The 27,024-nt window shown below is 48.2% G+C and overlaps 1 protein-coding gene across 3 annotated transcripts in view; it reads right to left on the reverse strand.

The window, feature by feature from the left end:
- Positions 1-27,024, reverse strand: part of SMARCA2 (SWI/SNF related BAF chromatin remodeling complex subunit ATPase 2) — a 1,851,064-nt gene that overhangs the window by 691,288 nt on the left and 1,132,752 nt on the right. Inside the window, exons 27-28 of one of the 3 annotated variants that reach the window (XM_078675720.1) lie at positions 7,708-7,776; positions 6,470-6,523 (exon numbers count right to left, since the gene is read on the reverse strand). The exons of 1 other annotated variant lie outside the window; for it this stretch is intronic. In XM_078675720.1, coding sequence (XP_078531846.1) covers positions 6,470-6,523; positions 7,708-7,776 — 123 coding nt within the window. The remainder of the gene's footprint in view (positions 1-6,469; positions 6,524-7,707; positions 7,777-27,024) is intronic. One more of the 3 variants, XM_078675721.1, reaches the window with a different exon arrangement.

The raw sequence follows: 27,024 nt of genomic DNA on the forward strand, positions 1-27,024 counted from the left end.
TCCGGCAAAAGGCACTTGTTGCACACCGGGTGGACGTCGATGTGGGGATACTTCGATCCACACACGGGACACTTCTTGAACGGGCTCCGTTCCATGATGTGTCGTCGAAGGTCTTTCTGCGTCGACTGGGCCTCGAGCACCGAAGAGTCACGCGACTCCCTGGATGTCCAACTCGGGAACTGAGTCGGAACAGAGCTGGGCACCGAACGCAAACAATACCGACGGTTAGAAAAAGGCCTTCGGGCCTCGAAAAAGTCTATGTTGATTCCGAACTGGAGATAACGAAATTACATCCGAACCCAATGGCGGAAAAAAACAATCTGGGGATGGAGTCGATGCCCATGCGCACTGTAGTCCAGGGGAGGAGCCACCTATCTCGTGATACTTCGAAGACTCTTCCAGGACAACAATGTGCAATCATCCGGACCCAACACTAGGCGGCGATCTATGCTATAGATATGAATTCAGCAGCCCACATGCCTCGAACTCTGTTGGCACCTGCGCATTTGACACTGCTGACGTTTTACGGAGAGGGGGGAAGGATCTATCAAGGTGCACATCAAGCACTGAATTGAAATCGCCGCCCAGCAACCAGGGGAGACCAGCATGAGGGGTCAGCACCAGCGACAGCTGTGCCAGGAATGATGCTTGATCGACGTTCGGAGCATAGATCAGGCCAGCAATATGTGTTGACCCTTAAGCGTTCCACGCTCTAGAGTGTACCTGCCCTCAGGGTCTATTTCTGTGTCTGTGGTAATGAACGGGACGCCCACTCTCAACCAGATGAGTGTGCCCCTAGCACGGGCCGTATACACTGTACCGTACACCTGCCCTCTCCAGCGCCTGCGCAGTCTTTCTAGTTTCGGATGTTTCATGTGTGCTTCTTGTAATAGGGCGATTCCAACCGAGTGTCTATGGAGATAAGCAAAGATAAAGTATCGCCGTGCGGGAGTGTGCATGCCGCGTATGTTCCATGTGAGTATATTAACTTGTGCCATTTCTAAAGTGTATAGTCTTCCAGGAAGCTAGGGGTGGGGTAAGCGCGGAACTTGGCCTAGAGTGCGTGCACCGGTCTGTTGTAACAATAACAATGTGTGAACTGTGAACAACATACCGTTCAGGGCGAACTTTGCGTGTTTGTCTGTCCAAACTTTGTGATCATGCATAGGTATAAAGTAGGTCAATGTGCAGCCTGATGGGGTGCGTGCGAAGTAGACATTCTGCTGTGCCTGTCCCCTCTTTGCCCCACGTGTGTGGTTTGCCATTTGGAAGTTCCGTCAGCGTATCCTGCGGGGCCAATAAGGTTCCGGGTTAAGAGAATTATGTCAGCGTGTATATTAACTGCCTGTGTAGAGACTCACAAGGTGTTTCAGCCCCAAGTTTAGTGGTTCCTGGTTAACAACTAACAGGCATGTACAGACAGTATCACTGTTGATCCATTCCTGCCCTACACATATTATGAACAGAACCATTTTAACAAAGAGTGGGCTACTTGCGTGAGCGGTCCTCCACAGAGTTCAGTACAGTAATGTTCTCATCCTAGGATACCATCAGCAGTCTGCGGAGTGACCACCGGCATGTAGAGGTCTTCAGAAATCTCGGTCGATGGTGATGACGAACCGCTCGACACCACTGTGTGTTGCACGAAGGATTCCAGGCGATCTTTAGCACTCGGGGTGCCAAGTGTCGTGATCGCTTCCAGCACATTTTGGCGTTCCGTCCGCATTTTCCCCTAGCTTGGGGCCACCGCTCTGGACACTGCTCCGCGTGTTGTCTTTCGCCGTGTGCGACGTCTGTTCCTCTTGCCTGTTGCGATGTCTTCATTTGGATCTGTCGGTCTCGTTCCCGTCCATAGCCCCGACTCTTCTAGCAAGTCCCATGTCTCCGCAGGAGAACCAAAAAAGTGGGCTTCACCCTTCACAACCACTCGTAACCTGGTAGGGAACAACAATGAGTATGGTAGTTCTAGCTCCCTGAACTGGTGTTTCTACCCAATATAGGTATTTCTACCACATTGCACAAGGGCAGTGTAGTCGGGGAAAAGCATGACATGACTGCCACTTACTGTAAGGCTGAAAAGTTTCTGGGTCTCTCGTAGCACCGCATCCCTGTCTCTGTAGTTAAGGAGTTTGAACAGGAATGGAGGCGGCCTGGCTTCCGGCTGAGGTCTCTGCCTAGGCACCCGATAGGCTCTTTCCACTGCAAACAGTTTCAACAGCGTTCCCTGTGGCATAAGGTCTCGCAGCCAGTTCTCAATATACTGTTCTGGATTCCTACCTTGCTCTCCTTCTGGCAATCCCACAACACGAATATTATTGCGATAAGAACATCCTTCTGCGTCCTCTGCTCTGTCCTCGAGGGCATGTATTCGATCCATCATATCTTACAGTGCAGCAGCATGGCTGTGCGTGACCGGTTGGAGTTCCTTGAGTGTTTGACCTTGGGCGGTGACTTTGTCAGCTAGTTTGCGGTGGTCCGCCTGAAGGAGCGTGAAGTCTGAGGTAACTTTATCAATCTGGGTTTCCAGGGATGTCCTGGTATGATCTAGTGCAGCTCCTATTTTCTCCACTGCTGCAAGAACAGAGTCCATTTTGGCCGCCAGCGCTGTGGACATCCGTTCCATTTCACCCTCGTCTCTCAAACGTGGAGGATCCAGGTTATCAGCGCGCAGCAGCCCTTGCTGCATCTTGGCTCGCATACGGCCCATCATGAGTTGTTGCGCTGTGGGCATTCGCGGACACATCTGGCAGGATCAGCGTGTGAACAGTGTGGCTGCGACAGGAGTTCCGGTGGAAGGTCGGCTGTCCCTTAGGCATGTGGTTTTTGAGCTATGCAGTCAGGTTGAGGCATTGATCGCAGACTCCACATGAGGATTCTCTATGTTACCGGTTTCTTGGTCGTTTTGGAATCTAGTCCTCCGACTGGTAACAGCCGGTAGCGTCTCCCAGCACGGGGTCCCTATTCGTGGCTGCCTGCCACAGGATGTGTTGGTTTTGAAGCGCTCACTGCCTTATTAGTAACTTGTGCTTGTGGAGGGACCTCTAGAGGCACACCTGTGTCTATCCATGCCTAGTTGGCTCGCTGTGCGGTGGGGGACTGTCAGCTTCCAGAGGCTGTGGGTGTTTCTAGGGCGTCAGCCATGTCTCTAGTCCCTGAGGTGTCTAATAATTCACAGTCATGCATTTTAGGGGCCTGTGCCTGGGAAGGACTGCGGGGGACTCGGCAGGTGAGGGGGGAGTCATGTGGAAACCTGCAACGTGTCCGTGTGTTTCCAAGTCTAGGGTCAGGGCGTGCGTTGCAGGCCTCACACCGATGGCGGCGCTTCACCGGGTGCGACTGCTCGCTCTCAAAGGTGGGACACGTCTCAGTTGGTCTCTATCAGCGGATCAGCCACCACCGGTGGGGGCCTCCCAAGTATGGAGTTTGTGTGCTTTTTGGGAAATATGGGGTGTGGCTACACTGTAGGTGGGTTCCCTGGTGACCTCCGCTTTGCCACAGTGCCACCCTCACTTCCTTCTGCAGCGCTCAGCAGGTATCTGGAGGGTGCGACCTGCGTGCGGGATCAGCGCTATCAAGGCCGCACCGTACAGCTTCGCACAGGCCTCAAAGCACGCCTTTCACCATGCGGCCTGATAGGACAGTCTCGCCTGATAGTAGCATATATATTTACAATTACTCCTCTGCCCTCGGCTGCGACTGTCACCCCAGCGCCGCACTTTTTTGAGGGTCTTCTAGGGTGAAGCGGTACCTCTGTAGGCCGCGCGGCCTCTCGGTGGGTCAGCCGCTTCACTGCAACCCGGGTCCGCACCGTGGGGGCAATTACTTCCTTCCCGGAGGCCGCCCTCGCTTCTCACTGGGTAAATCGTCGCAGCTCTCGGTGTCTCGGGCTGCCGACGGCCCGCATGCCTCACGCCGCCGCACTCTGGTTTCACAGGCGGCCCGGGCAGCATGGCAGACGTGTCTGCTCCGCGGCGCGAGGCAAGATTTATGGGGAAGCCTGTCTCAACTGTCTCTCCGTCGGCGCTGTATCGCAGCGGCGATCTCTGTCTCAGCATGGGCGGCTGCCATCCACTGGGGGTCTCTGCAGCGTGGAGGCTGCGTCTGTCATCGTGTCTGCAGCTGCGGCCTCAGCGATGGAAACTGCTCGAGTAAGTGTTTCCTGGCTTCAGCAGCTCCTCCGCTGTCTGGCTTCATGCATTACATGCGTGGATGGCACACTGTGAGGATAATTATTTCGGATTATAGGGGATATCAGCTGGAGCGCTAAGAACTCGTGTCCGCCATGCTGGCCGGCTAGCCACGCCCCAATATTCTGTCCTCTGTTCTATATAAAAATGTACTACAGAGTTCAGCTAACACATGGGAAATAATATCATTTCAAGCTTGAATTTACCAACAATCAATACAGAGGATATACCAACTCAGCCGAGGAGGATGGTCCCTACCAGCACAGACATCGCTGGTTTGAAAGGGGTGTAGGGATCTCGGACGAAGTACGGCTGAACCACTCAGTTGATCCATACAAAATAAGAAACCAACCAACGTTGGCGGTGCCAAGTCGTGTAGTTTCCACCCAACAGTAGGATCTGCGCGTTTGTGGACAACATAAACTTAAGATGGTGCCAGACTTATTCAATGCGCCTCCATAGGATATGTTGGCCCTTGCTAGCTCACAGAACCACTGCCAGCCCCCTAAATCTGAACAAGTAGCGAACAGTTTTTGCAACCCCTGATCAGGATAACTCTGTTCCCTCAGGAACCGTGGTGAGAGATTCAAAAATGTTTGCTCAGTCACTCGTGTTTTCTTGTGCTCAGAGAAATATACAAAGGATACAAGAAGGGACGTTTTAAATATTTATTGAACCTTAGTGATTCTTGTATAGAAGATATGGGCTGCAATGTTTAATACACAGATGCAGACAAAAGTTATAATAAGGGTCAACACAGTGACAAAAACAGAGTTCCACCATCTTGTTGAGACAGGTTATATATGCATACATATCAAAGATTATACAAAACTAGCATACACCTACGATGCTAACCCTAACTTGCGCATCTAGGGTGGGAATGTATGTTCTGCCAAGATCTGGATGATCTTACCTCTTTACCTGGTGGGTAATAGTGTATGGCCCCCCCATCTTAGTCACGAACGGGACACAGCTCACAGAGATGTCAGTCAGCTGCTAGGCAAGAACTTCGGCATGCACGGACCCCTCGAAGTCAGCAGAAGTGTCTCCTCCAATTATGTTAGGAAACAGAAGGCTAAATATAGAAAATGTCACCCTTGCCTTGGGCCAAGATTGTGATCAGGCATCCATTGCTTGTGTTCTACAGATAGCTGCATCACTATATGGATGTAATAATAAAACAAATTTGGATTATGCACATGAGAGGCCTTGCCCCAATGCCAAGGCAGTGTGATAGTATTCTCACAAAGTGTTCCGTCCCAGCATGGTTAGTATTTCTATGAAACGAGTCCAAATGTCACGAATGCAGAATGTGTGTCAAACATTAATGTGGCAAAGAGAAGGCAACTTAAGGAAAAAGGATTGTGTACATGCAAGAATCACATTAATACCTACCCAGCCCAACTTGGGCACATGACAATAGGGAGAAAAAATGAAACAAGTTGGAAACCTTGCAGAGGGTAGACCCAAATTACGGTGTCTGTTTCGTAAATGACTAAAATTTGGTAAATACTCTAAAACCGATTCTTGTATTAATTGTAAATGTGCAACATGATGAGCAGTGCAGACTGTTATCAACAGTCATATGGGGGTGATCATACTGCCTTCTCTTATTAGCTTTTCTAATAGAGCACTGAAACAATGCATCTAGGATTTATACAACAAAATCCACCATTTAAGTTCTATTTTATTAGGTCTAAATATTTTCGGTATGACTGGTAATTATTGTAACTTCTTAGAAAGTGTAAATTGAAGTACTGTTACTAGCCACAGTTGGTGTGTGAAAAGGAAAATAGAAATAAAACAATACATTTATTTGAGAAATTGCAGTATGCATTTAGGAGTATAACCGAGAAATCCGTCTACTTTTTCTGTTGACATGCAAATCTGCTTACTGGAAGCCAACCTTTGAGAAATGGTCAGGTTCCTATCAGAAAGACAGCTTAATCTCCTCAGAGTCAGTGAGTAGGTACAAAACAACCTGTTGAAACAGATGCATTATCCAAAAACCAACAATTTTGTCAAGTTGAACAAATACACAACTAGCAATATTTTAGCAAATAATTAAAATGGAAGACAATAAAAAATAAGCCTTGAAGATATTCCATGCGCAACTATTGTAATGGTAAAAAGTATCAAATAGATTTAGTTATGCTGACATTCTAGAAAAGAAAGTAAAAGTAAAAAATATAAAAATTAAAAACATGTAGGACAAATGTAATGGCAGACAAGCACTACATGCAAGATAGATGACCACTGTAACGGACCATTAAAAAACCAACCTGGCTTGCACCTTCTTGTGAATTATCTCCTGAAAGGTCATCTTTCTTTTGGCTCTAGGTTAATCAGTACAACACTAAATTAGATGCAAGCAAATTTTAAATATCAACTTAACAAACTGTATGTAGCGAGACAGGCTTACTACTGTCTCAAACTGGATTTATAATACAAGGTGTTTCTAACAACACACCTTTCTTAAAAAGAACAACAAAGCGTAACATTTTATCTAACAAACAGGTAATGTGCTTTTGGACTAATCATATGTACCTTTGTGTACAAGACTACCCCTTCGCCTCCCCTGGAAGGTTACATTATTTAAAACAATCAACACTGTTATGAGACCTCAACCTGTAAGCCAGGCATCTTGATGTAGTGGCCCAACTTTTTTTTTTAATTGATTTTAACTTTTTTTTAAACTTATTTTTTCACAATTCTAGGGACATAAACATTTGAGAAAGACAATTTACTGATCAACTATGCATGTAAATGATTACAGGAGAACTTCAACATCCTTAGTGTTCTAGTCATTTGAAAAACCAAACTTACAAAAATCGAGGTCTCTAAATTCTAAAAAAATGGAACAGCACAAATCAAACGTCTTCCAACTATTACAAAGAACCACACAAAACATCAAGCACAACTGCAAGAGAAAACTGATTTTTTTTAAATTGTAAAATTAACTGCATGTTCCAGTTACTAGAGATAGTTGGAGGATTTTTTTTTTTTTTTTATGAAGCATAAGTTAATGAGTCGCAATGTAGAAGGGAACACAGGAAGATTTACGGTACTAATACACTTTAGCCTAGCCAGGAAATCATCAGAATAGGGTAAATTACTGCTGATAATACACAAGCATCTGACATTCTCTGAAAGGACCTTTGCAACTTTAATTTAAACAGAAAAACACTTAATGCTTAGTCAAAAATAGATAGCACACCAGAGCATGTTTGCCAGCCAAGTTATGATGCCTCAATCATTCACCAAATGCCTTTAACCAATTAAACTCTTCACCTATCTCTGCATGTTTCAGAACCATACTATTTTATATGCAGCTTAACATCAAGTGAAGATTTTGAACGTCACAATCAAGAAACATCTTCCTACTCATAATTTAATAAAGTGACTAATTATTTCAGCAGATATCAAAGTTATTCTGCGCTTATAAAGCAATATGCAGTGGAATTTTTATGTGGATGAAACATGGCTTATGAGGCTGTAGGTGAAGGAGGTATTTGCTCACCATATACTCAGAAGTTGTAAGCTGATCATTATGCTTGCAAGTACTAGTGTTATTACTTCTGGTCAATGTCTAAAAGAGGGAATAAAAAAAGTCTTCATTTATAAAGAAATGCTTCTCCTCACGATGATAATCTACCAATAGTGAGGAAAAGGACATAACACTACTAAGCAGATTCTATTCCTGAATTCTGCTGTTAAAGATACAGGTACCTCTAAAAAAAAGTTTAACATTTTCCATGAAAATAACTGTGCTGTTTAACTTTACTTTTTCCATCCTACGTCTTACATTGCTTAAAAAGTTGAACATTCTAAATCAAAGACAAGTATCCAAACACCAAAGGTTTTCGCATGCTACCCACAGGTAGAAAGTAAAATAATATGGGATAGTAAATGTTTTTTTCAGTGTACAAAACCACAATATATAAATAGCCTTTTTTTAAAAAAATCATATGAAATAATGAACAGCAGCATAAAAACACATGTCAGTGACCAAGAACCTAAACAGTAACATTGTAAAATTAAACTTTAATATTAAACAATCTAGTAGGCTGAAACAAGGATTGGTTTAAGCAAAAGTACATATTAACAACTGGACTTGATCACAGGCCATGTACGTGTCTTGGTTTATGGTTTTTTCCAATGTTCCATTGTGCTCTACTTCAGAAGAATTAGCTTAGATTTTTTATGCTCCATAATACGTGAATTTTGTCCCTGCCTGTTTGATTTTGTGATACTTCCCGGCTAAATAGTGCTTTACAAAGGCCATCAGAAACACTATTATATTAACACAAGTATAACAGTTTCTCTCATTTTGGACACATTTTAGGTGCATCACTAATGCGATCATTTGATGATATCTCCCAGCCGATAACAGAGTGCTTTAAAATAAATAGATTTTGCATAAGGCTGCTGCTTCTGAATTTGACCTAAGTATTTTATTGCTTAGGGGTATAAACCAGATACAACAACATATGGTTGGCCATAGGCTTTGATCCCATAGGACAATTGCTCAAGGTGAAATTGAAAAAAACCTCTTGGTTCTCTAGTCTTGACGGTAACTGGCCGGATCCCATACAATGTCAAATAAAGAGCTACAGGGAGACGTGGGGGGAGCTCAGCCTCCTAAAAACATTAAAATAATGGCATTGATGTTCTCGTCCACGTCACAAGGCAAACTTGAGCCCAGATTAATGCTGCAGCAGATGCAGCTGGTTGAATAGGGAAATTGTTTACTTGTTCTGCTTCTGTACCTTGAACGTTTACTGGCAAGGCGTGTAATTGTCTGAGGACAGTGGTTTGCAACTATGTGGAAGAGGGGATGGGAAGGTACCAACATATACCTTACTGCAGTCATTTCTGTCAGCCACATACGCTTTGGTTCCCTTTGATATTAACTACTGATAAATGCTACTTGTTTGGGCAGGGCTCAAAAAGGTAGCTCTAAACACACTCATGCTCAGAGCTCAAACACACACCCCTCTCCAAGTCACATTATTTGACCCCATGCACATACCTTAATACATGAGGCATAAAAGGTTCTTCTCCTTGTCCTATTGTCATTCTTTCAAACAGCCTTACTTTACTCCAGCCACATCCCCCTTCATACGTCCAATGCTCAAGGATCAACATACCACAATTAGAAAACACATGTCATAGAATGATACCCATATTGGTCAGGATTGCGCACAACCCTATCCTCTACCTCTGATAACCTCACTTTTTGCCTGCTGAGATTATACACTGTAATTCTATCCACCCACTGGTGGCACCAATATCACAGCTACCCAGTGGAAATGCACACAAGTGACATGACACTTGATCACTGTGAACAACTAAGCATGCAAAACAACTTCCAAATACAGTTATCCCAAGTTTCAGTAGTCTAGGGTAATTACATTGTGCCAAATTCTACCTCATACTGAACCTCTTTATATATCTGTCCAATAATCTTTGCATATTTGTCAATAGAATCCTGCATTTTAGCAAGACACTGCTTACAATATAACCCTCTATGTTGCCTCGTTTTGCTATTTAAAATGACCAGTACAATACACAGTACTGTTGTACAGGAATTTTGAATAGTGGGTTTTACACCAATCGGCATACACTTTATTTGAATATGTCAATAAAAAATACTAATAGGATTTTAGCTGCCATGTTATGGATGGACTATGGTCTGGAAGATTTGAGTTGGGTATGAATGATCTAGAGAGCGTTACGTTAGAAAAGGATAATATGCTGAGACTGTCAGTTGGGAAATTTCTCCCAAAATTTGCCATGCTGACTTGCCCTATGCCTATGAAATACTGTAACTTATTTATAGTATTTATAAAGCTCACTGTGATCAGACTGGTATCCTGGCGCTAAGGTATAAGTTACTTAAAGGGAGAACAGAGAATAGTATACTACTGCAGGCTTCTACTTCTTTGAAAACAGCCAGGTCTTCAAGGCTTTCCTGAATTTTAGCAGGTCTGTGTGCGCTCTCAGACTGGAGTGAAGCTTGTTCCACAATTGAGCAGCTTTTATTGAAAAGGCTTGTCCCCCTAGTCGAGCCTTTCAGAGCCTAGGTACCTGAATGAAATTTACAGTGGCAGACTACAGAGACCTCCTCAGAACATAGTGTTTTAGTCTATGTTTCAACATCGCAGGGACTTTATCTTGAAGGGTCCTGAACACGATAAACATAGACTTCGGGAATACCCTCTGTTCCACGGGAAACCAATGGAGTTCTCTAAGGGCAGTTGATGCTGAGGATCTTCAGGATCTATTTAGTATTAACTTGGCAGCCGCTGTCTGGACTCTTTGCAATTTCTAAACCAAGTAGTTTGGGGAAAGAAGAAGTGCATTACAGTAGTCGAGTCAACTAATTCTCCATGCAATTAATGATTTTTTATGCATAAGTAACATCTGGAATACTTTTCTGAGGCCACAAAGAAGTGCAAAACAGACCCCAGCCACCTTATTGACATGCCTCTCATGAGAGAGATGTTCGTCTAAGGTGAATGCGAGATTACGTACAGCCTCTCTCCAAGTGACAACTCTGTCTCTGTAGGTAATGGGCAGAAATGGGGGGGGGGATTGGAGCTTTATTTGCTGAGTAGCAGAGGAATTCAGTCTTATTCCCTTTTAATTTAAGGGAATTTATATTCATACACCTCACAAAATCAATCATGAAGGACCTAAAAGTATTTACTACATACTGCTGACTGTTATTAAAGGAAAGGACATGATCAAGTGTGTCATCAGCATAATTAATCAACGTAATATGATGCACTTTTATTAAAGAGATTAATGGCTTCATATACACGATAACCAATATCAGACTGAGTGCCGAACCTTGTGGCACTCCATGTTGGATACATCTGAAGTCCGATCGATAAGGTGGTAAAAGCAACCGCCTGATCTAGGTCTTGCAGATAAAATTTTATTCATTGTAACACAGTACCATCCACGTCCAAAGACGCTAGTCTTGCCAGCAGGGCGTGGTGGATGACCGTGGCAAAGGCTGCTTATAAATCAAGCAGATTTTAGACAACAGACAGACCGCTGTTTGCCCTCAAGCAATTCTTAGGTCGAGCCTGGGTAGCATATGCGCTGCTCTGCGAGACATGCTGCATTGGAGTATGGAATAGAAGCCCCGTTCACTCTCCCCCCATATTTGTCATTGGCTTGTGACATTGTCCTTCGTAAATGCTGGCTTCTGATTCGTTAATAGGCTGGTTAGTCCCTCCTTAGTACTGCCTTGTCTTCATCCGTAACCTCCCACGAGGACTGGCCCTTTTACTTCGGTTACACAGTGAGTCTTTTTTTGTCTGTAAGCAATATTTTCTTCAAGCAGTTTCTCCTACTGCAGGCACAGCATGCTTTCCGGCAACATTCGTCACGCCATGGGCGCTTTCACTTCCTTAGCAGCCCGGGACAACGGAGGCCGCTTCTTTGCATAGGTCTCGTATTTACAAGGGTTTGAGCTATTGGCATTGTACGTGACAATAACTTTTATTTGTGTGTTAATTATCAAAACATATCAATAAAAGGCATTGTCATTTACAATGCCAATAGCTTAAACTTTCACAAATGCGAGACCTATTGCATTGCAAATGCTTGCTGTCCATGGCACTCAAAAGAAATTTCTCATTGACATGGCCAAGCCTGAAACCAAATTGTTCTTTCTCCAGCAGGGAATGCAGTTCCAAGTATGAAGAGAGAGGGGGCATGGCAAGCTGCCGACCGTGATGGCCAAGCAGCTCCTCTGGCCTGCTCATAATCCTGGCTATATGCACATTAATACACTAGCATCCTTACTGGGAAACCGCCTGTACCTGCCTCCGTTGTACCGGAGGATGTGTTGCTGTGGGAAGAAGCGACATGAACGGGGCCAAGGCCTATCAACCACCTGCCTTGCTGATGGCGCTTGCTGCTGGCCGGCCTGGGGCTGACGCGGCCGGGACGTATAACTTTTACAGGAGCCGCCACTCTTGAGGCTCACCCAAGGAAGACAGCAGACTCAACATCGGCTCGCAGCTGACTGCTGTGCCGTGGCTGCGTGGCGAGGTACTCGGACTGTTGGGCTTATCGCCGGATCCTGATTGCGCCTGTGGGGGAGGAGGCATGGGGCTGACTGGAGGCCGCACCTGAAATGAAGACATGAGGAATCAAGGTAAGCTGACCCTCGCTCCCCCCAGAGGCCCTGTGGTGACAGGGACCGTGGGTGAGCCTGCTGCTGGGCCAGCCCAGTACAGCGTGTGTGCCTCCTGCCCCCAAGGACAAGCCATCTTGTCCGCCTGCAGGGTGCCGGCTTGGTCCTGGGTTATGTGTAGGTACCTCTAAAAAGACTGCAGTGACAAGTTAGCGGCCCTACCCTTCCGAAGCACCACCTGCCTGTAAAACTTGGGGGCCCTGGGCTTAGAAAACTAGGAGGTGCCGGATCTGGGGTGATGTGGGGATAGCAGCGTGATCGCCAGTCTTGACTTCTGGCTTGCTGCCCCCCGCCATGCAGCATGGCTACCGGCCAATGCGGAGGTGGGTGAAAAGGAAGCGGCAGAGTGCCTGAGCACTGCCTGGTCACCCCATTGTGAACATCGTTCTTCCTGTCTTTCAGCTGGACCTACCTCACACAGGTACAAAGCTTTTGTAGTCAGCCCTACAGGGGACCTCGCTTTTGACCTCCAACAATTTGTTGGTGCTGTGCCTCCTGCTATCTCGTCTGCACCCCCATTAAGGACCTGCCCATACACTGGCCTTTAAGCTGTGCGGCGGGTGCTCTTTGCAGTAACGCTTTGGTGGCATAGCTGTAAACTATTGCTGCCCCAGCTCCGAGTGCGGGCTGTGGGCACATATCTAAACCGGGCACATTGATACAGCACCCTACGGTTTGGCGGGCTACGGTTGGCGGCGTTCCGAAATATCCTCTGCTATGGCACCTCCTGGCATAGATGCTTTAATGACAGAGCTGCGCGTGGGCTTTAGAGCACTAGACAGCAGCTTTGACACCCTGGATAAATGGCTGGATGCGATGGGCGTGAGCCTGGAGCAACATGAAGGACTAGGAGGATGGGGTGGCCCATTTGGGCAAGAAGCTAGACCACATGGAAAGACTTATGAAGATGGTAGCAATGAAGAACGAGGACTTGGAGGCCAGGAGCAGATGCAACAACATTCGTATCCCGGGGATACTGGAATCCACGAGCACTGGCCACCTGGACCAGTTCGTAGAGCAACCCCTGTGAGAACTGTTCTGCAAGACTTCTTCACTTCAACGTTCGTGGTCGAGAGGGACCACCGCTCACTTGGGCCACACCTGAACCATGGTTGCCCACCACACCCGCTCACCGCTCGTCTCTTAAATTTCCAGGACAGGGACACAACCCTACACCTGGCAAGAGAAAGGGGGCTGGTCAAAAGACAGGTTTTTCACTGCCATGGTCCAAGAAGCCAGCCGCAAATACACAGGAGTTAAAGCCATGCTATGTAACCTGGGACTTCGCTATGGGATAATCTATCCCGTCCATCTCCTAGAGGAGGTCAATGGCAAGCTGCGTTTGTTCGATACCTCAACGGACTTGCACGACTCTGAGGAGTGCGCAGCACCACGGCATGAATCACCGGAGAGGTCACCGCCGATCATACATACTGGAGCTAGTGCAGATATATTTTTCTCGAGGCTGATTTCACTGGACCTAAAATAAATTAACCATGCAGTTAGCATGCACAAGACCCATGCACATTGCAATGTTATGTTGACTACCTCTCAAATGCATGAGTTCCTACAATTTTAGTACTTGGCAATTACATTGTTTATTTGTAATTTTCCTTCACAGGAGGTGAGGACATGGCAGGGTGTTGCCACTACCCAAGTGTAGTACACACACAGCTGATTTGGTTTCACTCTGTGTTGTAAGAGTTGGTGTTTGTGGTGATTCGGTTGGGGGTTGGATATTCCACGGAGGGACGGAACCGGGGAGGGGGAATTTGATAAGCACTGGTTATCTTTCCAGATGTTGGATTTTTTGGTCACTGATGGTCCTGCATTACTTATTTTAGAAACATTAATTATCCTCTTTCTTAATAAGCAATGACAGTACATAATAAGATGTTTCCCTTTGCAGACATTACGCTAGCGACTTGGAACATATTGGGACTAAAAAACTGACGGAAATGCAAGCAGGTATTACATTATCTGCAGCAACACCAGATTGACATTGCTTTCTTACAAGAGATTCACCTACCCCCCAGCACGCTTACATCACCAGGCGTAACTGATGGCCGAATTCCATAAAGCGGCTGAGAGAGAGAAACCCATTTCTTAGGAAAATACGCAACGGCTAGGAAGTATGAGGAGGCTAAATGACAGGGTTGCACACTGGCTTGGCTGCTGCAATCTCTCAGGGGCCAATCTTACTTAACTAGTCTTCAACAATCGGATGGCACCTATGTTACAGATGCAATTGGTATCCAGGGCAAAATACTTACTTACTACTCTGATTTATACAAGTCACATGTTATTGAGGAAGCCACTGATAGAACAAGATGTTCGAAGGAGATAGCCATGGTGTGGCTCAGCTCCATGCACCAACAGTTCCTCAGGGAACCATTCACAGTGGAAGAAATAATCCAAGCAATAGTAGCTATGGATGGATCGAAGGTGCAGGCCCTCAACGGGTTTTCTGAAATCTTCTACAAAACGTATGAACACCTGCTTGCCACACAGCTCCTGGAACGCTATGGGGAGGCATTGGAAAACGTCATTCTTTTACCCATGCTTCGGGAAGCAGTTATAAGACTACTTCCTAAACCAGGGAAAGACCGGCATAATTACTATTTTATAGGCTGCTTTCGTTGTTAAACTTTGACAACAAAACAGTAGCAAAAATGATAGCCTCTTTCTTAATGGTACAAAAGCGGGTGGTGATGGCAACCCAGTCAACAGATCTGGGTTTAATCTATCCCAGTTCTTTAGCCCACTCTGCCACCCCAGTTCAGACAGGGCCATATGCAAATCAGTCTGTGCCTCATGGGAACAGTCCAGCCCGAACTGCCAAGTCATGCCTTCCCTGGACCGGAAACAAGCTTCCGAGGACCGGTTTCTGGCATTTCAGCCGTCTTCAGCCCAGCTTGCTTGAATCCAGTGGCAAAGTGAGCAATGGACTCACTTCTGAGCATACCCTGCCAACTTATGGCGAACAAAGTGGTACAAAAGGGGGTGGTGATGGACGGAGCATCTGAACCAATTGAACACTCACACCCAGTCAACAGATCTGGGTTTAATCCATCCCCGTTCTTTAGCCCACTCTGCCACCCCAGTTCAGACATGGCCATAGGCAAATCAGTCTGACCCTGTGCCTCATGGGAACAGTCCAGCCCGAACTGCCAAGCCATGCCTTCCCTGGACCGGAAACAAGCTTCCGAGGACCGGTTTCTGGCATTTCAGCCGTCTTCAGCCCGGCTTGCTTGAATCCAGTGGCAAAGTGAGCCAGACCCATCCCATTCCTCCTCTTCCCCCTCTGGCTGCCATTCAGGGCGGTAGGGAATGCCAGGAATGAAGAGTGGGACAAAAGTACCCTCCGGCACTGGTACCGATGTCAATCAACGTCAGTCCTGGGGCTATGCCTAAAGGCGCGCCTGAGGAGTCGGGCTGCCCAAAAATGCTGTGCAGTGCTTCGTAAAACTATTGAAGCTGGACAGGGGGTGCTCCGGCTCCGTGAAAGGGAGGGAAGCACAGAGCCATCCCAGAAGTGGGCTCCAAAGAAGCAGCACAAGAGCGATGAAACTCCGGGTCCTCAGTCACGTGGGCAGGCAGAAGGTGAAGAGCGACAGTGCTTCTTCGCCTTCTTCTTGTGCTTCAACTTACCTGAGGAGTGCGAAGACTTCAATGACGAGTGGTGATGGCTCCGCGACCAGTACCGCGACCTTCACCTCGACCGGAGCAGACTGCCGGGCTTCTAGAAGCTTTCTGGACCACTCCTGCAAAAACTTCAGGTTTAGGGCGCGTGTAAGAAATGGGGGTCTCTAGTTGACAATGGCTGGCCACTGTCCAAGTAGGGACCCTTCTTCCCAAGTTTGAGTAAGGGGGCTACACGCTTTGATAACCCCTGCTCAACCCTGTAGTAACGTAGCACGAGCAGTTAGGCTTATCTCAGAGGCAGTGTGTGAAGCATTTATGACGGTACACAGTAACACAGTGAAGAACACTACAAAGGGACACCACACAAGTAGTTATACAAAATAAGTATCTTTATAGATAGACTTAACACAAGACCAATAATGGTAAAAAGCCACAATACTGTAAAATAGGATTATTCTTGAAATGCTGCAAAAATAGTTCAAGGTGTGCAAAAAGGAGTTCAGTTCAAAGCACTGGTCTCTGCGAACCTCTTACTTACAAAGTACCTGGATTTCAGAGCAAAACAAACAAAATGTTGCAATGGATCTGTAGCAATGGTTTTCTGCATGCAAGGCCGGTGATGCGATGAATCCTTGCCACGAAGGAGGAGACGATGCACCGATCTACTGATGCGTGCGGAGACGAGGCGACAACTTCTTCAAGCTAGGCCATTGATGCGATAAATCCTTGCCGCGAGGGAGGAGACAGCAGCGCGATTCCCAAAACGTCGCTCTCAGCTGCAGCGACTCGCAATCGTGCGTTTGCGATGATTTTGGCACTCTTTTCTTTGTAGTAGAACTAGAGGTCCTGGAACACACAGGAGCCTCACCCGCAGATAGAAATCCTCGTTGGGAGGAATCAGGAGGCTGTTGGTGAAGTCTGATGTGCCTGAGACATCAACAGGAGGCTAGCTCGCTTCTAGCCCTTTGGTGATTGCTTCGCAAGATCTGTGAAAGTTTTCTCCAAAGTCCTTTCCCCTCTTCTTCCAGTCCACTGGTAACCACTGCAGGACAACCCCAGAAACAGCACACAAGCACAAGGGCAGTCCAACTCCAGCAGATTCCTTAGTTACACGGACAGAGGTTCATCTTGACATCCAGGAGCAATACAAATTGTAGGGGTTTGGGCACAGGTACTTATACCTCAAAAGTCTTTGTTCTAAAGAGTCACGAGTCACTGAACCCAGCCAGAACCAGTTCTGCTCAACCCTGGAACACTTTGTTAACCAAGCTGCATCCTTCCTTTCAGAAAGAGGGGGTCTGCCATCAGACGCACAGTAGGAGGTGGAGCCAGCATTCACCTTGCCAGGCACAGCCCTATTCAGGTCAAGGAGCTACCCCTTCCCATACTCCAAACGCAGATCTTTCTATGCAACTCAGGTCTGACTCAGCCTGCCCTGTCCCTCCAAAACCAGACAGCCAATACACATAACAACAGAGCACACTGGAAGGCTTAGGCAAGAAAATACCTACTTTCTAAAAGGGATATTTTCAAACACAGAATAGAAAAATAAACTTTACTAAAAGATGTATTTTAATATTCAGAGCTCAGGCAGACTAAATTTGTCTTTCTATCATGTTCCTTGGGTCATTTAGGATTATAGAATGTAATAATCAAACTGTCCATTCAGGCCTATAAAGAACAGATAGCCTTGCAGTAGTGAAAAACGGAATTGGGTGTAATTCACTACCAGGACATGCTACACACACCAAGGCATGTCCTACCTTACACATACAATGCACCCTACCATAGGGGTGACTTACATGATGCCAAGGGAAGCTTCAGGGGCTGGGAAGTGTGTGCACTTCACAGTCATGATGGCAGTTCTTGACTGCACGCAGACTCCGCAGTGGCAGGTCTGAGACACACTTTACAGCTGCTTCTGTGGGTGGCGCAAAACAGAGCTGCAGGCCCACAAGCAGTATTTGGTTTACCAGCCCTGTGCACACACAGGCCACACTACTAGGGACTAACCGGCAAACCAACTGAGCCAATCATGGACATACCAATTCACAGACATATTTACACAGGGAGCATTCGCACTGTGCCACTGAATGGCAGTGGCACAGCGCCCAGAGCATCTAACACCAGCAAAAACAGAGGAGACAAACGCGAAAAATGGACGGGAGACCCAAGCCAATGGTGCCAGGTCTAACAGCTCGGCAGTCAGAGTACGACTGGGTTGAGGTCGCGCTACAGGCACCAAAGGCACACGAGGTGTGGACCGCTTACCGACATCAACTTGTGATAGGAGTCACAGAGTTTGAAGCCGGGTCAACAGTTGGACATCCCTCGTACACAATGAGCCGATAGACTCAAAAAAGATGTCACCAAAAAGCCAAAAAAAGAGTTAGTCAAAAATGGACTAAGGGCATGCTCTCTCTGGATCTGTGCTGGCTGGCACGGAAAAGGAAGAACTGACGTCAGCATGCAGAGGTGTCATCTAAGTAGACACCGTGTAGTCATCCACGATGCCGACAACTGACGCGGAGTCGACCAACGCCACCTACCGGCACGCAAGGGTACTGCTACGAAAAAATTTCTCCAGATCCAGGGACGCCGGGGGATACTTCTAAGGTAGGTAATTCTAAGGTAAGGAATCTATAACTAATGGTCTCTTTCTGATTGGTATTTTGCGTTTTGTATATTACATTTTTCAGGGGGTTGGTAGTACTTTTTCCACTTTAGTGGTAGGCCATGGTTGTGGGTCATGGGTTTTAACGGTGGGTCCTGACAGCATGGATTTTGATGGATGTGCAGTATGAGTTGTCATTTTTCTATTGTCTATCCGATGTAGGGGGAGTTGAGGGTGTTGGATCGTCCTATGCTCCCGCTGTTTGTGGAATGAGAGCTGCTGATTGCAGTGCATGCAAGATGCTGGGTGTCTATTCCTACACTGATGGAAAATTTCTCGATGGAAATCAGGCGGGAAGAGGCCAAAGGTTGGTGCTTAAGAGAAGGAGTTGTAAAATAACATGGCAGACAATACAAATATTCTAACATTAGGGGCCTGAGAGTTATTCTAAGAGGTATAGGGTCCATTTGTTCCTTCAATGCCATAAGGTGTAAATAGCCTGTTAGCATAAAATGTATTTAAGGGGGGGGGGGTTGGAATGGGGACTGCCATTCGCCCAGGTGGGGTACTAAGCCCCTGATGGCCTCCTCCCTCACTGTAGTTCTGCACACATTGGGGTCCTGGTGCGTACTGCATCCCTGGAGTCAAGAGTATACAGGTAATTTCCAGAATCATAACACTTATAGTCGCTTAGAACGCCTAACGGTCGCTGGAGTGGACCCTCAGAGGCTTGTTGTGGAGACACCCTTGGGTTGGCTCCTCTCTTATCATGCGCTTGTAATGCTACGCATGCGCTGGGGTGATGCAGAGCGAGTACTTTGCATATGCCCTCTGATCTCCTGGAAGATGCCATGTGTTGAGATGCGCTAGTGAATTCACTCACTGATTACCTGGCTGTTAATTGGGGCACTGTGACTTCCAAAGCTATGGACTGGGAAACCCTTAAGGCAGTCATGAGAGGGGGGTGTACGGTGACAATTGGAGGCAGCGCTTGAGTTGCAGGAGCGCTGTCTCGCGGACCGCCAGGGCTCGGAGGTATCTTAGCCGAAGATGCGTGCAAGGGTGCTTCACGCCCGGTGGGAGGTACAGAGGATCTGGGATACTCTGGATACATGTACACTTTCGACATAGCGCAAACGTTTACCCAGGGAAAGGGGCAAATATGATAGGCTTCTGGCACGGCTATTATGGCAGGAACAGGTGGTTTCCCCTAGCCTCCGAGTTCATGTTCCGGGCAGCGACCTGGTGACAACCATGGAGATATCCTGAATGTTTTTGTGCAGCACCTTAAGGGGGTGTATTGCACCACAGAGAAGTGGGTCCCACAGGGATGGCAGAGGATTTCTTATGGGGGTTGAGGTTGCCTGTGGTGTCACCAGATCTAGTGCAGGGCTTGGAGAGAGACAGAGATGTCTCTGGAGGAACTGGGCAAGGCCATTTGCACCTTCAGCAGGCCCTGGATTCCCGGCAGGGATGGATTCCCAAGGAGTTTTACCAGACCTACTCAACCACACGAAAAAAGGAATTATTAGAAGATCGCCATGAGGCGCGGATCAATGGGACTCTCCCTTCCACTATGAGGGAGGGAGTTATTTGCCTTATGCTGAAACCCAGGGGTGATGCAGACCCGCCCTCACGATGCTCAATAAGGATGTAAAAATACTATGTAAACTTTTGGATACATGGCTGGGGGGAAGGGTGTGCGGTTTGGTGCATGAGGACCAATGGTGTTTCATGCCTGCCAGTAGCACAGCCTTGGATCTACGGAGCATGATGCACGTGATGCAAAAAACAATGGATGCTGATCGGGAGTTTGATTTTTTTTAAAAAGCCTTTGATACTGTGGATTGGGCCATTCTACTCGCGCTATTGGGAGGGATGGGGTTTGGGCTCATGTTCTGCATTTAGGTGCAACACTTATATACCGGCCCCAGGGTCCACGTTTAGATAGGGGTTGATTTGTCAGAAGCGTGGGTTGTTGGGAGAGGAACCAATTCAGGGCTGTCCCCTCTCGCCACTCCTCTTCGCCCTCAATGTTGAACCCCTAGCCCTGCTTTTGCAGACCCGTGGGGGATTCGAGTACGGGGCATGACCCAGGTCATCTCCTCATATGCAGATGATGCGCTATTTCCCCAGCAGGACCATGCCACTATTGATGGGATTACTTAAGGATTTTGGCTGGGTGGCTGGGTTCCGGGTCAACAGTAGAAAATCGGTCCTTTTTACACTTGGGAGCCTGACTAGTATGCTGCCTGCCCAACTGCCAGAGTTGGTGCTCTGGATAGGAGATGGAGTGATACTTGGGGATCCAGATTGCAAACACCAAGGCAGTATATATGCGCTTGAATGAAGACAGAGTTGTGGAGGGACTACGAGTGTCCATAGCCTTTTGGACACAGACTCTCCTTGTCGTGATGGGTAGGGCCACAGTGGCCAAGATAGTTTTCCTTCCTCCCTGCCTCGGAGTTGTTCAAAATGTTCTATTTCTGCTCGGGCCGCAATTTTTCGCAAACACGGATAGCTTACTCATTTCATTGGTCTGCACGAAGTAGCAGGGTAGCATTGTCGGTCCTTAAGCGCGACTTAGGGGACGGAGGCCTTGCTTTCCCGGAAAAACTACACTACTATTATGCTGCAAATTTACAACATGCCCTATGGTGGTTGGCTGATTTTGACAATTGGGAAAGGAGGTTGGTCATTGACATGCTGGGAGTAGCTACAGAGGCGCTTTGTGGTGGTGGTGGGGGGGGGGTCGATCTGTATGCCTGATACCCCCTACCTGGAGAAGCAGACGGTGGTGCTCTGGGAGAAAGTGGTTGGGTGGGTGCTGCACAAGGCCCCCTTTGACAGGGAGCTTTGTCTCTGGGATCTTGGGCTGTTCCAGCGATTGCTGTGGATAGGACTTAGTGAGATCCTTTGGGTTTATACCGGTGTCCTACGCCGATGACACCCAACTTCTGTTCCCTTTTAAGACCTTCTCTCCTGCATTACAAAGAACTTTTGCAGAAGGGATGAGGGCAGTTTCCAAATGGATGGCTAACAACTGCTTACAGTGCAACGTGGCCAAAACTGAGGTTGTACTCTATGGGGAAGCAGCAACATTATGGTCCAATGAGTGGTGGCCTCTTGAACCGGGACCTGCCCCTATCCCTAAACAAACCATAAGAAATCTGGGAGTGTTATTCGATCAGTCACTGACCTTCAAAGATCATGTCAACCAGGTTGCTGGCACTTGTTTCGGGGTTATTTCTCTGCTGAGAAGGGTGTTTCCCTTCCTCCCGGATCACCACAGAAAGACCTTGGTCCAGGCTCTGGTCATCAGTAGACTGGACTACTGTAATGGCCTTCTTTTGTCATCTAATGAAGGCCAATTTAACAAACTACAGGTGGTCCAGAATACGGCCGCGAGGTTAGTCATGAATGCTCCATCTAGGACTCCCTCCCGGCCACTGCTGATGGAACTCCACTGGTTGCCAGTGCGACTGCGGACCAAATTTAAAATCTTGTGTACAATTCACAAATGCCTGATGGGGAAGGGCCCGAAATTTCTCACTACAGCCTTTCTTCCTTATGTTCCTGGCCGCTCACTACGATCTAGCAATCTCCAGCTCCTTAAGGTTCCTAAAATTAAAAAATCCCGCCAAGGAGGCAAGGCTCTGGCATACACAGGGCCTGTTCTTTGGAACACCCTCCCCCTTTCATTAAAGCTTAGCTCGGACCACCTGTCTTTTCGAAAAACCCTGAAAACTTACCTTTTTTCCAGCATTTAATTCATTCCCCCCGCCCACCACCCATTAGTACTGTCCGGGCATAGCAGCTGGTTCTTTTGTATGGTAAAGCGCAGAGATACCCCTTCGGGGGTCTATTCAGGCGCTATAGAAGCATATTAATAAATAAATAAATAAATAGGTCCATGGAACAATGGAGGGTGGGAGGTTGCCAGATGGCAGGGGACATCTTTCCCGGGGAGGTATTTGCCACTTACCAGGAGGCACAGGAGACTTTTACAGTGGGACGGGGTCACTTCCCTCGACACCACGTCCGTCTCCGGCGTCGTGGTTGCCGGGATGACGTTGCGAAGGTTACTTAAACGCCACCCTAGCGCGCTGACGTCCGCTCTGTATACGACTTTCCGTGCCAGGAACGCAGAGCCATGCAAGACACTGACCACAAAACTAGGGCCCTGAAAGGACGTCCTTAACCCTAGAAATCAGTTCATAGAACGGGGAGGATGGGTGGAGCAGTAAGTAATCTATTACTAACCTATATTCCTTACTGATATATTGTTTACTGAAGTTAAGTAACTTGTGCATAAGAAAGAAACAGTTACAGATTCCTTACCTTAGAATACCAACCCCGGAGGTGGGTCTGCGAACCAAGATCACACCAGAAAGTCCTGGAGAACAGAACGGACGAAGAAGCCGTCTCTACAGACTTGGTTGTCCAGGCAGTAGTGTCCCGTAAATGTGTGCTACGATGCCCACGTAGCTGCCTGACAGATGTCATGTAGGGGGACTCCCCGTCCCAAAGCAGTAGTAGCTGCCGTCGCCCTGGTAGAATGGGCACGCAACCCCACTGGAGGCTCCTTCTTAGCCAAAGAGTAACAGGCTTTGATGCACAAAACAACCCACCAGGAGATGATCAATTTGTGCACAGCCCAACTTTTCTTAGCGCCCACGTAACCAACAAAGAGATGGTCATCCAGCCGGAATTGTTTGGTGTGATCCAAATAGAAGGAGAACGCACATTATGGATCCAGACGGTGGAGCCTCTCTTACTCTTTTGAAGGATGCGGAGGTGGGAAGAAGGTTGGCAAAGTGAAGGTTTGGCCAATATGAAAAGAAATGGCCACCTTTGAAAGAAAGGAAGGTGAAAGAAAGGAAGGTCGTCTTCTGAGGACGACCTTGTCTGGATGAACCGACAGAGCTTGTACCTCACTCACCCTATGTGCAGAGATGATGGCCACCAGAAAAGCAGTCTTGAGAGTTAAGAGTCTGCGAGGACAATTATGTAGCAGCTCGAAGGGAGAGCAAACAAGATAGGTCAACACCAAGTTCAAGTCCCACTGAGGCATTACGAAGGGAACAGGAGTAAACAGATGAGTAATGCCTTTAAGAAAGCGTTTTACAACAGGGGACTTGAAAAGAGAAGGCTGATCAGGAAGCCTAAAAATAGCTCAAATGCCGAGAGGTAGCCCTTTAGAGTGCCCAGAGCAGAGACCTGCTGGACCAAAGAATGGAGGAACAAGAGAACCTCAGAAAGAGGGGCAGAAAGGGGATCCACAACCTTTGCTGTGCACCATGCCACAAACTTATTCCATGATAGGCTTATAGAGTCTTAGTGGAGGGACGCCTGGCTGCCAAGATTACATCACAAACTTCAGGAGGCAAGTCAAATGATGTCAACTGCCACTGCTCAATCTCCACGCAAGGAGGTGGAGGCTAGACAGGTTCGGGTGGAAGACCGTCCCCTGCTGCTGCGACAGAAGATCCTCTCAAATAGGCAGTCGGATCAGAGGATCGATGGCCATGTTGAGCAGCTCGGGATACCAGACTCTTCGTGCCCAGTCCGGAGCCACAAGAAGGACTTGGGCCCGGTTGTGCTTGATCTTCTTCAGCATTCTGGGCAAAAGTGGTATAGGCGGAAAGGTGTATAGAAGACCGCAACTCCACTCGCGCCGAAAAGCGTCGCCTAGCGAGTGCCGCCTTGGAAATCCTAACACGCAGAATTGCTGACATTGCGCGTTCTCTTCAATGGCGAATAGATCTAACCAAGCCTCTCCCCACTGTTGAAAGAGACCTTGCACCACCTTGAAGTGAAGACGCCATTCGTGATCCATCATGCACCTGCGGCTGAGTTAGTCCGTCCTGGCGTTCACTGAACCTGCCAGGTGTTGAACCACCAGGGATATGCCCTGATGTTCCAGCCATCTCCAGAGGCGCAGGGCCTCCTGACAGAGTCAACGACCCCTCATACCCCCCCTGGCTTATTTGTTGCAGTACCACATGGTGATGGTGTTGTCCATGAACACATGCACTACTCTTCACCGGACTGAGGGAAGGAATGCCTTCTGTGCAAGATGGATCACCCGTAGCTCCAGAAGGTTGATGTGGAGCTCAGACGCCGCCAGAAACCAGAGGCCTCTGATCTCCTCCTCTCCCTTGTGGCTGCCCCATCCCAGAAAAGATGCATCTGTCACCACTGTGTGTTCTGGTTGGGGAAGGGATCTGCCGTTGACCCAATCCTGGTTCGTGAGCCACCACTGCAATTTTCGTGCAGTACCCTCCGAGATCTAGATGTAATCGGACAGATTCCGCTATTGCTGAGCACACTGGAACTTCAGGTCCCACTGCAGAGCCTGCATATGTCACCTGGCATGATCGGCCAGCAGGATACAGGAGGCCATAAGGCCCAGCAGCCTCAGGGTCATCCTGACAGAAACCCGGGATAGAGACTGAAAGATCAGAACCATACCCCGAAAATCCCAGACTCGCTGTTCGGGAGGATAAACCCGAAACAGCGTTGTGTCCAGAACCGCTCCGATGAAAAGGAGCTTCTGAGAGGGAAATCAGGTGCGACTTCGGCACGTTGATGGAGAACCCCAGCAAATGCAGGAGGTCGGCCGTGGTCTGGACGTGGGAGACGACTGCATGGGACGAGCCCGCCTTCAACAACCAGTCATCGAGATAGGGGAAGGCTGGAACCCCTGAAATGCGGAGATGAGCTGCAACCACCGTCATCACTTTCGCGAACACCCGAGGGGCGCTGGTAAGGCCAAAGGGGAGCACAGTAAACAAAGTGCTCGTGGCCTACCGTGAAATGTAGGTAATGCCGGTGGGTCAGGAGGACGGGGATGTGAAAATAAGCGACCTGCAAGTCCAACTCTACCAACCAGTCTCCAGGGCAGACAAGACCTGAGTGAGCGTCAACATTTTGAACTTCTCCTTCCGAAGGAAGAGGTTGATGTTCCTGAGATCCAAGAGAGGACACATGCCTTTGTCCTTCTAGGGCACCAGAAAGTAATGAGAATAGCAACCACGGCCTACTTCTGGGGCAGGAACGCGCTCGATGGCTCTCTTGGCCAAGAGGGCCGAAACTTCATGTTGGAGAAGGGCCCGGTGTTCCTCCGACATGCGATGGTACTGTGGTGGCATGGAGGGAGGGCTAGTCTCGAAGAGGAGGGAGCATCCCCTTCGGACTGTCTGCAGAACCCACCTGTCCGACGTGATGGTGCATCTGTGGGGGAGGGGATAGCAGATCCTGCCGCCCATTGGCGTTTTGTGGCCCTGGAATGTCGGACTAGGAGGGTTTGGAGGCTGATGCAGAGGGGGCTGTGGTGGTCTGGCCCGCTCGATGACACCCAGAACCAGGCTGGTGGTTCCCACGTCCCTGGCAGCGCTGGGGCTGAACAGCCTGCGCCGGCCTGTGGCTCTGGGCGGGGGGTAGAGGGGCACCTCTTCCGTAGCCACGAAAGGGGCGAAAGGCAGACTGCACAGGGGCGGGTGATGGAGAGGCCCAAGAGCCTGGCCATAGCCCGAGAGTCCTTAAAGTGCTCTACGCATTAGCTACCTTGATGCCGAAAAGGCGACAGACATCAAAGGGCATGTCCATATGTGTGGATTGGACATCTCCGGAATAACCAGTTGAACGCAACTCGGCATAGCGCCGAAGGGCTACTGACGTGGCAATCATCCTGCCAAGTGTGTCAGCGGTATCCAGCCCACAGCGGATGGTAAACTTCACTGCGTCTCTCCCCTCGGCGACTGCACGGGAGAGCATGGCCTGGGCCTCCTCGGGCACTGAGGCAGCATTTACGCCACCACATCCCATACAGAGTGGGAATAACGGCCCAACAGACATGCAGTGTTTACCGACCGTCGTCCCAAGCTGGAGGAAGAAAACATCTTCTTCCCAAGTTGGTCCAGCTTCTTGGATTCCCTATCAGGTGGAGCTGTAGGGAAGGCGCCTTTGGACGTAGAGGCTTGGACCACCAAGCTCTCAGGGATTGGGTGTTGGGAAAAGAAAGAGGGGTGGGCTGGGCGGTGGCGTTGTGCAACCATCCTATCCACAGGAGCCCCTGTGTTGGGCCTGGACCAGGTGCCCAAAAGGAGGTCTGTTAGGGCTTCGTTGAATGGCAGCAGGGGCTCAGAAGAGCTCGCTGCCGGCTGAAGCGAACAAGTTACTTACCTTCGGTAACGATATATCTGTAAGAAACAGTAGTTAGTATTAGATTCCTTACCTTAGAATATCCCCAGGCGTCAGTCTGGATCCGGAAACTTTTGCGTAGCAGTACCCCTGCGCGTCGGTAGGTGTCGTCTGCAGGCGTCCCCTGCGGCTCCGCGTCGTCGGCGTCGTGCGCCGTG

This window comes from Lissotriton helveticus, chromosome 2_1, assembly GCF_964261635.1.
Source record: "Lissotriton helveticus chromosome 2_1, aLisHel1.1, whole genome shotgun sequence".
NCBI classification, from domain to species: Eukaryota; Metazoa; Chordata; class Amphibia; order Caudata; family Salamandridae; genus Lissotriton; species Lissotriton helveticus.